The 17222-nt window shown below is 45.4% G+C and overlaps 1 protein-coding gene across 2 annotated transcripts in view; it reads left to right on the plus strand.

Annotated features, from left to right (window-relative positions):
• Window positions 1-17222, plus strand: part of anapc10 (anaphase promoting complex subunit 10) — an 82531-nt gene that overhangs the window by 42586 nt on the left and 22723 nt on the right. For both annotated transcript variants that reach the window (XM_070865029.1, XM_070865038.1), the window contains exon 4: window positions 7402-7522. In XM_070865029.1, the coding sequence (XP_070721130.1) occupies window positions 7402-7522 (121 nt within the window). The remainder of the gene's footprint in view (window positions 1-7401; window positions 7523-17222) is intronic.

Raw genomic sequence — 17222 nt, forward strand, 5'->3', positions numbered from 1 at the left:
CCCTTTTTATATTAGCTGCCAATTTATTCTCGCATTCTCTTTGCTGCTCCTATTTTCTTTTTCAATTCCCCTCTGAACTGTTTATATTTAGCCTGGTTCAGACTTGTATTCTCAACCTGACATCTGTCATACGCCACTTTTTCTGCTTCATCTTTACTCTCTATCTCTTTTGTCATCCAGGGAGCTCTGACTTTGGTTGGCCTACCTTTACCTCTCGTGGGAATGTACCTCGACTGTACCCGAACCATCTCCTCTTTAAAGGCAGCCCATTGTTCAATTACAGTTTTGCCTCCCAATCTTTGATTCTAATTTACGCGGGCCAGATCCATTCTCAACCCACTGAAATTGGCTTTCTTCCAATTAAGTATTTTAACTCCAGATTGTTCCCTGTCTTTTTCCATAGCTAGTCTAAACCTTATGATACTGTGATCACTGTTCTCTAAATGTTCCCCGACTGACACTTGCTCTACTTGACCCACTTAATTTCCCAGAACCAGATCGAGCAATGCCTCCTTCCTCATTGGACCGCAAACATACTGATCAAGAAAGTTCTCCTGAACACACTTCAGAAATTCTTTCCCCTTTACTAACCCAGTCTATATTAGGATAGTTGAAGTCCCCCATTATCACTACTCTAGTTCTTGCGCCTCACTGTAATTTCCATACAAATTTGCTCATCTATATCCTTACCACTAGTTGGTGACCTATAGAATATACCTAATACAGGTTGAACCTCTCTTATCCAGGACTCCATTATCTGGCACTACCCTCTTCCAGAACCATTCCCGGCCGGTGGGTGGCGCATGCACAGAATGTAGCTGGTCAAAATCCTATTCACCAATATGATCTTTCTCCTTGATCGGCTGCCTCCTCCTCGTCACCCTGCTGGAACTCCTGCAGCCACAGTCCTCCGGCCGGCCGCTCCTCCGCACAGCGCTCCGTCCGGGGGATCGGGCCGACTCTTCTGGGCCTGCCGACACTTCTGCGCCCACTGGCCTGCCGACACTTCTGCGCCCGCCGGCCCCCTACACACTGAATGGCTGGCTGACTGACAGTTGTTCCAGCCAATCGGCGCGCACACACACTGACCGCAGTAGCACCCCAGCCTAGCACCAGCTCTTAAAGGCGCAGTCCACCCAAACATGTGACCTCCCCTTATCCGGCAAAAATCCCTCATTCAGAACAGGCCAGGTCCTGAGGGTGCCGAATAAGGGAGGTTCAACTTGTAGTGTAATAACACCTCTTGTTTCTCAACTCTAACCAAATCGCTTCTGTCCATGACTCCTCCAGGACATCCTCTCTCTAACATTGTAATATTCTCCTCAATTAATACTGCCACCCCAACTCCTTTCTTTCCATCCCTATCTTTGCTAAACACCTTCAGGCCAAAATTTAGCCTCCCAAAAAGGCCAGAAAGCAACAGCAAGACAGTGGAGTTGAGCTGGCGCCGACTTCCGGTCCAATGGCTGCCATGATCAAAATTCACCTCGGGGATTTTTCTGGCGGTCCTCACTTCTGCCTCGCTGTTGCCGACCGTCTGAAGCGCGTCATCAAAACACGCACTGCCGCATTCCCCGCAAACTTTAGATGGCAAAATTATATTCGCCGCGTGGTGGCCCCCGACAGCTTTTTCTGTCTGTGAACCTTATTTTTTGTGTGTGAGCCACGGCAACACGGTGGGCCTTCAAGGTGAGGGCGTACTGCCGCGGCTGCCATGGTTTTTTTTGCCGGCCGGTTTCCCTATTGGCCGGACAATTATGGCTCCAGGTTCAGCCGAGCCGCCAACAGGCAGCCTGTCACCCCTTCTAGGGTGCCAGACCGCTGGCCCGGCTGAAACCCTCCCTGATGGCCGAGTGGTTGAGCCTAAATAATCACTGCTTCTCTCCCCTTTAATTGAAGGGAGAGACGTGGTGATGCACACCCGCACTGACGTCAGCACCGCTCCACCACTGACTGACTCCATCCCGCCCCCACTTCCACCCCTCTCGAGTACTTACTACTTACCGTTGCACTTCCGCCCCCATTATGACCAACTTCCGGTCCACTCCAAAAAAAAATTGCCAAAGAGCTGAAAATGGATCAAGAGTCTGCCTCGTCTGACGCGATGGTAAAAACACTTGGAAAATGGTAGGTGCGCCAGGTTTCTGGCGGGGTTGAATTTTTACCCCCTTATATCCAGGAATATTTAATATCCAATCCTGCCCTTTTTTGAGCCAGATCTGTTATTGCCATGACCTCATGCAGCGAGATAGGGCGAAGTAATATGGAGTCAGAAACAGATGGTAGAAAGGTAAACAGCAATAGTGGAAGGCCGAGTAAACAAAGGCAAGAAACAAAAAGGGCCACACTACATCATAATTCTAAAAGGACAAAGGGTGTTAAAAAAACAAGCCTGAAGGCTTTGTGTCTTAATGCAAGGAGTATCCGTAATAAGGTGGATGAATTAACTGTGCAAATAGATGTTAACAGATATGATGTGATTGGGATTACAGAGACGTGGCTCCAGGATGATCAGGGCTGGGAACTCAACATCCAGGGGTATTCAACATTCAGGAGGGATAGAATAAAAGGAAAAGGAGGTGGGGTAGCATTGCTGGTTAAAGAGGAGATTAATGCAATAGTTAGGAAGGACATTAGCTTGGATGATGTGGAATCTATATGGGTACAGCTGCAGAACACCAAAGGGCAAAAAACGTTAGTGGGAGTTGTGTACAGACCTCCAAACAGTAGTAGTGATGTTGGGGAGGGCATCAAACAGGAAATTAGGGGTGCATGCAATAAAGGTGCAGCAGTTATAATGGGTGACTTTAATATGCATATAGATTGGGCTAACCAAACTGGAAGCAATATGGTGGAGGAGGATTTCCTGGAGTGCATAAGGGATGGTTTTCTAGACCAATATGTCAAGGAACCAACTAGGGGGGGGGCCATCTTAGACTGGGTGCTGTGTAATGAGAGAGGATTAATTAGTAATCTCGTTGTGCGAGGCCCCTTGGGGCAGAGTGACCATAATATGGTGGAATTCGACATTAGGATGGAGAATGAAACAGTTAATTCAGAGACCATTTTCCAGAACTTAAAGAAGGGATGAGGTGTGAATTGGCTAGGATAGATTGGCGAATGATACTTAAGGGGTTGACAGTGGATGGGCAATGGCAGACATTTAGAGACCGCATGGATGAACTACAACAATTGTACATCCCTGTCTGGCGTAAAAATAAAAAAGGGAAGGTGGCTCAACCGTGGCTATCAAGGGAAATCAGGGATAGTATTAAAACCAAGGAAGTGGCATACAAATTGGCCAGAAATAGCAGTGAACCTGGGGACGGAGAAATTTAGAACTCAGCAGAGGAGGACAAAGGGTTTGATTAGGGCAGGGAAAATAGAGTACGAGAGGAAGCTTGCAGGGAACATTAAAACGGACTGCAAAAGCTTCTATAGATATGTAAAGAGAAAAAGGGTAGTAAAGACAAACGTAGGTCCTCTGCAGTCAGAATCAGGGGAAGTCATAATGGGAACAAAGAAATGGCAGACCAATTGAACAAGTACTTTGGTTCGGTATTCACTAAGGAGGACACAAACAACCTTCCGGATATAAAAGGGGTCAGAGGGTCTAGTAAGAAGGAGGAACTGAGGGAAATCCTTATTAGTCGGGAAATTGTGTTGGGGACATTGATGGGATTGAAGGCCGATAAATCCCCAGGGCCTGATGGTCAGCATCCCAGAGTACATAAGGAGGTGGCCTTGGAAATAGCGGATGCATTGACAGTCACTTTTCAACATTCCATAGACTCTGGATCAGTTCCTATGGAGTGGAGGGTAGCCAATGTAACCCCACTTTTTAAAAAAGGAGGGAGAGAGAAAACAGGGAATTATAGACCGGTCAGCCTGACATCAGTAGTGGGTAAAATGTTGGAATCAATTATTAAGGATGTCATAGCAGCGCATTTGGAAAGAGGTGACATGATAGGTCCAAGTTAGCATGGATTTGTGAAAGGGAAATCATGCTTGACAAATCTTCTGGAATTTTTTGAGGATGTTTCCAGTAGAGTGGACAAGGGAGAACCAGTTGATGTGGTATATTTGGACTTTCAGAAGGCTTTCGACAAGGTCCCACACAAGAGATTAATGTGCAAAGTTAAAGCACATGGGATTGGGGGTAGTGTGCTGACATGGATTGAGAACTGGTTGTCAGACAGCAAGCAAAGAGTAGGAGTAAATGGGTACTTTTCAGAATGGCAGGCAGTGATTAATGGGGTACCGCAAGGTTCTGTGCTGTTTACATTGTACATTAATGATTTGGACGAGGGGATTAAATGTAGTATCTCCAAATTTGCGGATGACACTAAGTTGGGTGGCAGTGTGAGCTGTGAGGAGGATGCTATGAGGCTGCAGAGTGACTTGGATAGGTTAGGTGAGTGGGCAAATGCATGGCAGATTACGTATAATGTGGATAAATGTGAGGTTATCCACTTTGGTGGTAAAAACAGAGGGACAGACTATTATCTGAATGGAGACAGATTAGGAAAAGGGGAGGTGCAACAAGACCTGGGTGTCATGGTACATCAGTCATTGAAGGCTGGCATGCAGGTACAGCCGGCAGTTAAGAAAGCAAATGGCATGTTGACCTTCATAGCGAGGGGATTTGAGTACAGAGGCAGGGAGGTATTGCTACAGTTGTGCAGGGCCTTGGTGAGGCCACACCTGGAGTATTGTGTACAGTTTTGGTCTCCTAACTTGAGGAAGGACATTCTTGCTATTGAGGGAGTGCAGCGAAGGTTCACCAGACTGATTCCCGGGATGACGGGACTGACCTATCAAGAAAGACTGGATCAACTGGGCTTGTATTCACTGGAGTTCAGAAGAATGAGAGGGGATCTCATAGAAACATTTAAAATTCTGACGGGTTTAGACAGGTTAGATGCAGGAAGAATGTTCCCAATGTTGGGGTAGTCCAGAACCAGAGGTCACAGTCTGAGGATAAGGGGTAAGCCATTTAGGACTGAGATGAGGAGAAACTTCTTCACCCAGAGAGTGGTGAACCTGTGGAATTCTCTACCACAGAAAGTTGTTGAGGCCAATTCACTAAATATATTCAAAAAGGAGTTAGATATAGTCGTAACTACTAGGGGGATCAAGGGGTATGGCGAGAAAGCAGGAATGGGGTACTGAGGTTGCATGTTCAGCCATGAACTCATTGAATGGCGGTGCAGGCTCGAAGGGCCAAATGGCCTACTCCTGCACCTATTTTCTATATTTCATATTCCCATGTAGCTATTTGTGCCCGCAGCTCATAAATCTTATTTACCACACTTCATGCATTCACGCACATTCACATATATGCACTGTAAACCTATCTTAGACCGTCTTGTATTCTCTCTTAATCTGACCCTACCTAATACCATACTATTTTGTACTCTTGTTCTCTGTCACTCCCAATCCTTTGTGCACCTTGTTTCTCCTTTCTAATGCTATATCCTTTCTACAGCCCATCCCCCTGCCAAATTAGTTTAAATACTCCCAAACAGCAATAGCAAACCTCCCCGCAAGGACATTGGACCGAACTGTGGAGAGAGAAACAGATTTAACGTTTCAAATTGATGGCCTTTCATCAGAACTGGTCCGATGAAAGGTCATCGACCTGAAACGTTACTCTGTTACTCTCTCCACTGGTGCTACCTGACTTGCTGAGTATTTCCAAATTTTTCTGTTTTTATTTGGGTTAATTATTAAACTGAGGCTGGGCTAGCTTTTGCACTCATTTGTGAGGAATGAGATATGCTCATAAGAAGCATTGTACAACCATGCAGACAGACTATGTATCAAAAGCTCAAACTTTAAGAAAATATTAAGATTGCAATAATATTCATGTATATTCAGTGTAGAGTGCTGCTAATTTTAGTATAGTCTAATTTTCCTATGCTCTAATGTAGTTGCAACATGTGTTTTGGAATTTTTGGAATTATTAGTTTACATTATGAAAGTTCTCCATGATTGACTGCTAGTTAAAGGCGGAACTCAGTCGAAGTTATCAATCATTATTTGTGTCTGGTTTTGCAGTGCTTTGGGTACAGAAAGTTATTGTAGATTACCCAGTTTCTAAAAAATTAGAACGTAACAAAGTTATTTTTCTAGTCTTTTCAAATTTATATCCATTCCATAAATACATAGTCCCCTAAATTGTAATCTTTATATACATAACTTAATTCAGAAGAGAATTGTAGCTAATATGTGGAAAATTTAATTCTCCCTTTGAAGAAAATCGGACACGGGGAATGTGCCATAATTTTACAAAATAAATTGGGGTTTATTTGACTGGCTTTTTTAGAATGAGGTGGGGCAGAAATCTTGAATTATACTCTAGTGTGATTTGAAGGCATCAATTGTGTTAGGATCTAAATAAGTAATGCATAATGCCTGGACCTGTGAAAGGGCTATTAAAAAATGAATAAGGTTCCTCTGATGTCTAGTGGGCAATGGCACCTGGTGAAATTGCATCATACAAATCAGCTAGGTCCCATATTTAATGCCCAGTCTGTACTGAATTGGCTGATCTCAGCCAGGGTGCCATTAAGGCTTCTATAGTTGTCTACTCTGCCCTGAGCTATGTGATGATGGTGAGAGAAGGTTCAGTCGGTTGATTCCGGGAATGAGGGGGTTGACTTTGAGGAAAGGTTAAGTAGGTTGGGCCTCTACTCATTGGAATTCAGAAGAATGAGAGGCGATCTTATCGAAACATATAAGATTATGAAGGGGCTTGACAAGGTGGATGCAGAGAGGATGTTTCTACTGATAGGGGAGACTAGAACTAGAGGGCATGATCTTAGAATAAGGGGCCGCCCATTTAAAACAGAGATGAGAAATTTCTTCTGAGGGTTGTAAATCTGTGGAATTCGCTGCCTCAAAGAGCTGTGGAAGCTGGGACATTGAATAAATTTAAGACAGAAATAGACAGTTTCTTAAACGATAAGGGGATAAGGGGTTATGGGGAGTGGACGGGGAAGTGAGCTGAGTCCATGATCAGATCAACCATGATATTGAATGGCGGAGCAGGCTCAAGGGGCCGTTTGGCCTACTCCTGTTCCTATTTCTTATGTTCTTATGAGAGGGGGGGTGGGGGGAGCGAGAGGGAGGGGCACGATTTGACCAGACTAATACTCTGGATTGCTTTCCAGAGATCCTGTGGAAAGTACATGTGTGCGGTTGTTTGATTGGGGACAGGCTTGAGATTGGCTTGCAGGCCCCACACAATCATTTTGATTTTAATAGGTTTTAATGTATATCTGTTGAGAGCTGGTGTTTAAAAAAACATTGCAGCTGTCCTTACTGCAGGGAACACCTGATTGCTACGCCATCTATTTCTGATGACTCAGTTACTCGGATTAATTTTTGTTTTTCTAGGCGAAAAACAACTGTGAAAACCCTGTGTATTTATGCAGACTACAAATCTGATGAAAGCTATACTCCAAGCAAGGTCTCTGTCAGAGTGGGAAACAACTTTCACGACCTTAAAGAAATGCGGGTATGAATTTACCATATCTATCTTCATAACATTTGCCTTGATAGTAAAGTCTATCCCTTGTTTCAGGGCTCCCCGGACCAGTGATATCCAGGCTTTTTGTCTTCATGGCCTGCATATGTGTATAGCAAGGAACTTTGGGCACACATCATTTACATATATCTCAAGTATTGTGATTTGGGCTTTTTTAAAATTCGTTCCTGTGATGTGGGCACTGCTGGCAATGCCAGCATTTATTGTCCATCCCTAATTGCCCTTGAGAAGGTAGTGGTGAGCCTCCGCTTTGAACTGCAGCAGTCCCTGTGGTGAAGGTACTTCTACAGAGCTGTTAGGGAAGGCAGTTCCAGGATTTTGACCCAGTGACGATGAAGGAATGGGAACTTACTGCCAAGCTGCTTCATCAATGACTATCACTCCATCTTAAAGTCAGAAGTGGGATTGTTCGCTGATGATTGCAGTGTTCAGTTTAATTTGCAACTCAGATAATTAAGCAGTCTGTGCCCACGTGCAGTAAGACCTGGACAACATTCAGGTTTGGACTGTTAAGTGGCAAGTAACATTCGCACCATACAAGTGCCAAGTAATTACTATCTCCAACATGAGAGAGTCTGGCCACCTCCCCATGACATTCAATGGCATTGGCATTACCATCACCAAATCCCCCACCATCCACTTCCTGGGAGTGACCATTGGCCAGAAGCTTAACTGTACCAGCCACATAAATACTGTGGCTGCAAGAGCAGGTCAGAGGCTGGGTATTCTGCGACGAGTGACTCACCACCTGATTCCCCAAAGTCTTTCCACCTTCTACAAGGCACAAGTCAGGAGTATGATGGAATACTTTACACCTGACTGGATGAATGCAGCTCCAACAACACTCAGGAAGCTCAACATCATCCGCTTGATTGGCACCCCATCCACCACCTTAAACATTCACTCACTCCATCCCTGGCGTACAGTGGCTGTAGTGTTTACCATCTACAAGATGCACTGCAGTAACTCACCACGGCTTCAACAAAACCTCCCAAACCCGTGACCTCTGCCACCTAGAAGAACAAGGGCAGCAGGTGCAAGGGTACACCAAGTTCCCCTCCAAGTCACACACTATCCTGACGTGGAAATATATCACTGTTCCTTCAGCGTCGCTGGATCAAAATCCTGGAACTTCCTCCCGAACAGTACCTTCACCTCATGGACTGAAGAGGTTAAAGGCGACTCACCACCACTTTCTCAAGGGCAATTAGGGATGGGCAATAAATGCTCAGTGACACCCACACCCATGAATGAATTAAGAAAAAGAACACCAAGGTGAAATGGACTGGTTCAACCTGAGACTATGGCCAAGGAGTGGGATAGAATCGGTGGAGTGTATACGGAGTTTGTGGCAGGGGTCAAATACGCTGGCTTCGGTCTTACAAATGTTTGAAGGAAATTGTGTCTTGTCCAGGACTGTGTGTCGGACAAGCAGTCTTAAAGCACAAGAGGCAGTGGAAGGGTCAAGAGAGGTGTGGGGAAATAGAGCTGGATGTTGTCAGCGTCGACGTGGAACTGACTCCATGTCTCCGGCTAATGTTGTCTTTGGCAAGGGGCAGCATTGAGATTTGGAAGAGGAGGGGGCCAAAGATAGATCCTTGGGTAACTCGAGAGATAACAGTGCAGTGAGAAAAAGCACAGAAGCGGTGTTAGTATTTCTAATAATTATTTGCCAGTGTGTAAAATTGAGGCTCCATGTGTGTTTAATTATATTTAAAATTGATAATTTAACAAATTGATAGTATCCTCATAAATTAATTTACTGCAATTGAATTTGATCTTTATCCACTAGGTGTCACTATGCTACAAAAAAAATTTTCAGTATATTTCACAATATATAAAATTTAATTCATTCTATTTTGAGTGATGCTTTGTAGAATATTCTTGCTTTTTGGGGGCGGGTTGGTGATGATGCTGGGTGTGATGTGTCTTTTGCGCAATGACATTTTCCCTAATTTACCATTTTGTGATTGATTGATAAAAATGACCCATGTTTGAGGGTTAGGTGGGGGCAGTGGGGAGAATGGGGTGGTTCACTGTACGTCATTCACTGACATTTTGAATAAATGACAGACATAGTTCACTAACCACAGTCAGTTTGTGCCTGCACTGAGAATATAGACTCAATGGGCTAGAAATTCGGCGGATTTGCGCCTGTTTACTGCCATTTTACCGCCGTGGTGGAGTGGAAAAAGTATTTTTTTTTGGTGGTGCACAAGCACACAAAATTTAACGCCTGAATGGAAAATTCGCAGCAGTTTTGCGCCGGTGGTTAAAATTATCGCCCGTCCGTTTTTTTTACCTTTTTTATGACGTCAATCGGCGTGCAACGCTCCGCTATCGCCGCAGCCAGGAAATTCGCCAATGCCGCCATTTTTACTGCCCCCCCAAACACGCCAGAAAAAAATCAAGTCTTGCCTGCTTGGACCCACGATGCACCTGGCGCTAACGACGCCATCTTGAAAAATGCAGCAGAAGTTCAGTGCATAAAAGGATTTGGAGGGAAAGCTGCGTTTTACACTGAGGTTTTTGTGAGTTTATAGTTAATTTTTACGGCTGTTTGAGGACATTTAAAAGAATGGGAGCTAGAATATTTCTGCCATTATTGTTGGCTGCTTTTTCTATGCAGCATCGAGCTGGAAGAAGGCTTATTCAAGAGCATTTTGAGCGTAATCAAAGAGCTCGCAGATCTATGGGGAGGAGGCCTTACCCCCATCAGTTTACAGGGAACAGCGCATTCAAAGGCTGCGCTTCCAAAAAGAGGTGGTCAGAGAGCTATGACAGTTGATCAAGGCGGACCTACAGCTTCCCAGCAGCATCAGGACTGTACTGCCTGTCGAGGTGAAGGTGACTGCAGTACTTGCCTTGTATGCCTCCGGCTCCTTTCAGGCATCAGCAGGGGACATATGCTACATCTCGCAGTTCGCTATATTTAGTTGCATTCGCCAGGTGACTACTGCACTGTACACACACAGGATGGACTTTATAAAGTTCCCAGTGAGTTTTGCACAAATTGCTGGCTTTCCCAAGGTTCAGGGTGCCATCGACAGTTCGCACATCGCCCTGCGAGCACCTTTTAGAGAAGCTAGAGGTTTACCGAATCCGAAAGGGATTCCACTCCCTGAACGTACAGGTCGTTTGCAACCATACTTCGCACATCATGTCAGTAAATGCCCAGTTTCCAGGGAGCATCCATGATGCTTTCATTTTGCATGAGAGCAGTGTCTCATTCCTGTTTGAGCATCAGCCACAAAGTCAGAGCTGGATGCTAGTGGACAAAGGTTACGGCCTCGCCACCTGGCTCATGGTCCCCCCCCTCTCTCCCGGAACCCTCAGACACAAACTGAGCATTGCTATAATGATAGCCATATAGCCACACGCAACATCGTCGAAAAGGCAATTGAAGTGCTCAAGCAGCACTTCCGATGCCTGGACCACTCTGGAGGCAGCCTGAAATACTCCCTTCAGCAGGTCTGAGTTCATTGTGGTGCGCTGCATGCTACACAACTTGGCCATCATGAGGGGACAGGATTTGCCACTGGGGGCTGCAGGACCACCTCAGGAGAGAGGGAAGGAGGACGAGGAGCCTGGCAATAAATCCATGCCACCACCACCACAGAGGAGGCCTCGTTGAACTTTCGCCACTGCAAAAGTCTTGCGTCAGCAGCTCAAATCAATGCTTTGCTTGAACAGTGAAAGGCACGTTTCACCGTTGCCTGCCCACTCTATCCACCATATTAACTATTCCCCCTCTTATTCTACAAATGAGACACTGCACAAGATTGGTTAAGATGAACAAAATAATTTATAAAACATTTGTACATTCTTGAAACTTTGTAAACTTTAATTTTGAAACTTAAGTACAATTTTAACTTGAACACAATTTGTAAAACTTTTATAAAATAACAAACAGGAAAATTACAGCAAAACAACAATCCCTGCACCGAACGTCTTTTAACTGCGGCCACCTCCCCCCCACCCCCCCCCCCCAGCCCCCGCTTCTTGCCCCTACCTGCATTGGAACCAAGATGGTGTGCAGCAAGGCGTGCAGAGCGCTGCTGTTGTTGGGGGAGAGACAAGAGAGATGCTATTGGATCCCCTGGAGAAGCTCTGGGTATGGATAGCCCGGTTTCTGAGTCGGAGGGCTCTTGCTTGGCCTCAGCACTCACAGGTGCTCTCGGTCTGGGTGCTATGACACTGGGGACTGCAGTGCCAAAAGTCGATTGCCACAGGGCATTGACAGCCTCGGTGTTCTCCCGGATCGCAGCTGCAATCTGCGAATGTCCGCGATTGTGTTGCAGATTGTGCGGCGATGTTGCCGGAAATGCCACCCAGGGCCTGGAGGAGCTCAACCGAGTTCGACGCTCTCCCTGGACAGTCCCACCATATCCATGTGTGCGCCTGCTGTCTTTCAGCAGACTGGCTTTGCTGACTCAACCTCCAAAGAGACGAAATACAGGGTTGCTGCACACGACTTGGACCCACTGCCTCGGATGGGACAAAGCCTGTAAATGTTACTTCCTCCAAGGAACTTGTGGCCGCAGCTAAAAGACATGTTGACCGCATCACCCCCACCACCCTCTCCACACCCAACACCCCCTCCACCATTACCACCACCCCAGCAACAGCTTCATGATGTTGCTCCTTCCGTGGAGGGTCCTCAGCGCGGTTCTCATCAACCCACACATAATGGGCTGAGGTGGAGGCTTGCAAAATAGAAAACAACAGACGAGTGGTTAGCAGCAGACGAGGGTGCAGGGTGACATGAGTAAGGTCACACAGCGCAGACTTATTTGAAGGACCGCCATTACTGCATTATATGTCGTCGAGCGACACTGCATCACATTACCGGAACCCTCGTCCACAGACACTGCATCACATTACCGCATCCCAGCCCGGGGATTTTGCAGAACTTGTCATCAGTTCGGAACATGGGCTCAGCACCCACATGAGTAATTGACCTCCCAGAGGCACCAATTAAACCAGCCACTCGCTCCTCCAGGTCTGTTAAGGGATGCGGTTGCGGTGGACCACCGCCTGTCCATCACTGTTCGTGGCGATTGTGGGACAACTTTTCCTGCAAAAATGACAACAGGAATGGTTACCAGAGTGCCATTCTGCTCTTGTCACACACACAGCCATCAAAGCGCTTGTACCATACTGTGTGCATTTAATACAGCCGTCTGTTTAATGGCCCTGGTAGTTGCACGTGGTTCATGTGGAAGGCATCAACGTACAGAAACATCTTTTAAGTTGTCAAAAAACAGTCTTAATAATGTGTAACGATCATTCATAGCAAATAAGGTGCAACACTAAGCCTACCTACAGCAACATGTGTCACATTTACAATTTAAGTAATCAAGGAGTGACTGCATGAATAAAAATATTACTTACACTCATGACCCTGCAATGGTCATTTATCTTTTCCTGCATTGATGGTGGTCCCTGAGAATGTCATCTACTGAGGAGATCTCCTCCACAATACAGGTCCAAAATCTCTCGACAATGGCCGGGGTGGGGGGGGGGGTTTACTTCGACCCCTCCTATTAAACTCCTCCCATCTACTTTCAATTGCTGTTATCAGTGCCTTATTAGCATCAGAACTAAATTTCCTGGCCCTTTGTCTGCTATCACCCTGCTGCATCTTCTCTTGTCTGTGAAAAATGGCAAATTGAGACTTGGGTATACTGCGCTTGTGCAGGCGCACCCTGACACCTGACTAGAATCGCGGCCGGTGGTGGAGGGGGGAGGGGGGAGGGGGGAGGGGGGAGGAGAGGTGGAAGAGAATCATCGAAAAAATTGCACATGCGCAGAAGGTTTTTTTTTTTCAGATCGCTGAATTCGGCTCCGGTGCACAAATGCAGTCATGCAAGGCTGGATTTTACTGCTGCTACTCGTCACCATTTGCCGAATTTTGCGGCCTCCAAAAAAATCAAAAGTCGCGATTATTTCCCAAAAAACGGTCATCGCGCTAATTATGGAATTTGTAGCCCAATTTGTTTTCACCTCTAGGAGGTTGTTTTTGGCTGTCCTAACCTAGTATCATAGAAACATAGAAAATATATGGCCTGCACCGCCATTCAATGAGTTCATGGCTGAACATGCAACTTCAGTACCCCATTCCTGCTTTCTCGCCATACCCCTTGATCCCCCTAGTAGTAAGGACTACATCTAACTCCTTTTTGAATATATTTAGTGAATTGGCCTCAACAACTTCCTGTGGTAGAGAATTCCACAGGTTCACCACTCTCTGGGTGAAGAAGTTTCTCCTCATCTCGGTCCTAATCCCTTATCCTTAGACTGTGACCCCTGGTTCTGGACTTCCCCAACATTGGGAACATTTTTCCTGCATCTAACCTGTCTAAACCTGTCATAATTTTAAACGTTTCTATGAGATCCCCTCTCATTCTTCTGAACTCCAGTGAATACAAGCCCAGTTGATACAGTCTTTCTTGATATGTCAGTCCCGCTATCTCGGGAATCAGTCTGGTGAACCTTCGCTGCACTCCCTCAATAGCAAGAATGTCCTTCCTCTAGTTAGGAGACCAAAACTATACACAATACTCCAGGTGTGGCCTCACCAAGGCCCTGTACAACTATAGTAACGCCTCTCTGCCCCTGTACTCAAATCCCCTTGCTATGAAGGCCAACATGCCATTTGCTTTCTTAACCGCCTGCTGTACCTGCATGCCAACCTTCAATGACTGATGTACCATGACACCCAGGTCTCTTGCACTTCCCCTTTTCCTAATCTGTCACCATTCAGATAATAGTCTGTCTCTCTGTTTTTACAACCAAAGTGGATAACCTCACATTTATCCACATTATACTTCATCTGCCATGCATTTTCCCACATCACCTAACCTATCCAAGTCACTCTGCAGCCTCATAGCATCCTCCTCGCAGCTCACACTGCCACCCAACTTGGTGTCATCCGCAAATTTGGAGATACTACATTACTCCCCTCATCTAAATCATTAATGTACAATGTAAACAGCTGGGGCCCCAGCACAGAACCTTGCGGTACCCCACTAGTCACTGCCTGCCATTCTGAAAAGTACCCATTTACTCCTACTCTTTGCTTCCTGTCTGCCAACCAGTTCTCAATCCACGTCAGCACACTACCCCCAATCCCATGTGCTTTAACTTTGCACATTAATCTCGTGTGTGGGACCTTGTCGAAAGCCTTCTGAAAGTCCAGATACACCACATCAACTGGTTCTCCCTTGTCCAGTCGACTGGAAACATCCTCAAAAAATTCCAGAAGATTTGTCAAGCACGATTTCCCTTTCACAAATCCATGCTGACTTGGACCTATCATGTCACCTCTTTCTAAATGCGCTGCTATGACATCCTTAATAATTGATTCCATCATTTTACCCACTACTGATGTCAGGCTGACCGGTCTATAATTCCCTGTTTTCTCTCTCTCCTTTTTTAAAAAGTGGGGTTACATTGGCTACCCTCCACTCCATAGGAACTGATCCAGAGTCTATGCAATATTGGAAAATGACTGTCAATGCATCTGCTATTTCAAAGGCCACCTCCTTAAGTACTCTGGGATGCTGACCATCAGGCCCTGGGGATTTATCTGCCTTCAATCCCATCAATTTCCCCAACACAATTTCCTGACTTATAAGGATTTCCCTCAGTTCCTCTTTCTTACTAGACCCTCTGACCCCTTTTATATCCGGAAGGTTTTTTGTGTCCTCCTTAGTGAATACAGAACCAAAGTACTTGTTCAATTGGTCTGCCATTTCTTTGTTCCCAGTTATGACTTCCCCTGATTCTGACTGCAGGGGACCTACGTTTGTCTTTACTAACCTTTTTCTCTTTACATATCTATAGAAGCTTTTGCAGTCCGTTTTAATGTTCCCTGCAAGCTTCTTCTCGTACTCTATTTTCCCTGCCTAATCAAACCCTTTGTCCTCCTCTGCTGAGTTCTAAATTTCTCCCAGTCCCCGGGTTCATTGCTATTTCTGGCCAATTTGTATGTCACTTCCTTGGCTTTAATACTATCCCTGATTTCCCTTGATAGCCACGGTTGAGCCACCTTCCCTTTTTTATTTTTACGCCAGACAGGGATGTACAATTGTTGTAGTTCATCCATACGGTCACTAAATGTCTGCCATTGCCCATCCACTGTCAACCCCTTAAGTATCATTCGCCAATCTATCCGAGCCAATTCACGCCTCATACCTTCAAAGTTACCCTTCTTTAAGTTCTGGACCATGGTCTCTGAATTAACTGTTTCATTCTCCATCCTAATGTAGAATTCCACCATATTATGGTCATTCTTCCCCAAGGGGCCTCGCACAATGAGATTGCTAATTAATTCTCTCTCATTACACAACACCCAGTCTAAGATGGCCTCCCCCCTAGTTGGTTCCTCGACACATTGGTCTAGAAAACCATCCCTTATGCACTCCAGGAAATCCTTCTCCACTGTATTGCTTCCAGTTTGGTTAGCCCAATCTATATGCATATTAAAGTCACCCATTATAACTGCTGCACCTTTGTTGCATGCACCCCTAATTTCCTGTTTGATGCCCTCCCCAACATCACTACTACTGTTTGGAAGTCTGTACAACTCCCACTAATGTTTTTTTGCCCTTTGGTGTTCTGCAGCTCTACCCATATAGATTCCACATCATCCAAGCTAATGTCCTTCCTAACTATTGCATTAATCCCCTCTTTAACCAGCAATGCTACCCCACCTCCTTTTCCTTTTATTCTATCCTTCCTGAATGTTGAATACCCCTGGATGTTGAGTTCCCTGCCCTGATCATCCTGGAGCCACGGTCTCTGTAATCCCAATCACATCATATCTGGTAACATCTATTTGCACAGTTAATTCATCCACCTTATTACGGATACTCCTTGCATTAAGACACAAAGCCTTCAGACTTGTTTTTTTAACACTCTTTGTCCTTTTAGAATTATGATGTAGTATGGCCCTTTTTGTTTCTTTCCTTTGTTTACTCGGCCTTCCACTGTTGCTTTTTACCTTTCTACCATCTGTTTCTGACTCCATATTACTTCGCCCTGTCTCGCTGCATAGGTCCCATCCCCCTGCCATATTAGTTTAAACACTCCTGAACTGCATTAGCAAATGTTACCCCCCAGGACATCAGTTCCAGTCCTGCCCAAGTGCAGTCCGTCCCTTTTGTACAGGTCCCACTTCCCCCAGAACTGGTTCCAATGTCCCAGGAATTTGAATCCCTCCCTCTTGCACCACTGCTCAAGCCATGTATTTATTCTAACTATCCTGCTCCCTCTATTCTGATTAGCTGAGTGCTGCTGTAAAAGTTAATTTAAAATGGTACTAGGCATAAAAGAAACATTAAAATGGAAGTACTTTGTATTGAGCTCCCTTGAAGTGCTATTCCCATTTTAATTAACCTGACTTGATAATGTAAGCGGGTGGGGTGAGCTCTGTTTAGGTAACATGGGTATTTTTTACAGGGTTGATTTATATCATGCCAACAATCCTGTTGTTCTGGAAATCTCAGCAGGTCAGGCAGCATTTGTGGAGAGGAAGCAGCTCCACAGATGCTGCCTGACCACCTGAGATTTCCAGCATTTTCTGTTTTTATTCCAGATTCCAGCATCCACAATATTTTGCAATTGTAATCCTGTTATTCTGTTCCTATAAAGACCATCAGTAGGG

The sequence above is a fragment of the Pristiophorus japonicus genome, chromosome 2 (genome assembly GCF_044704955.1).
Source record: "Pristiophorus japonicus isolate sPriJap1 chromosome 2, sPriJap1.hap1, whole genome shotgun sequence".
Classification (NCBI taxonomy): Eukaryota; Metazoa; Chordata; class Chondrichthyes; family Pristiophoridae; genus Pristiophorus; species Pristiophorus japonicus.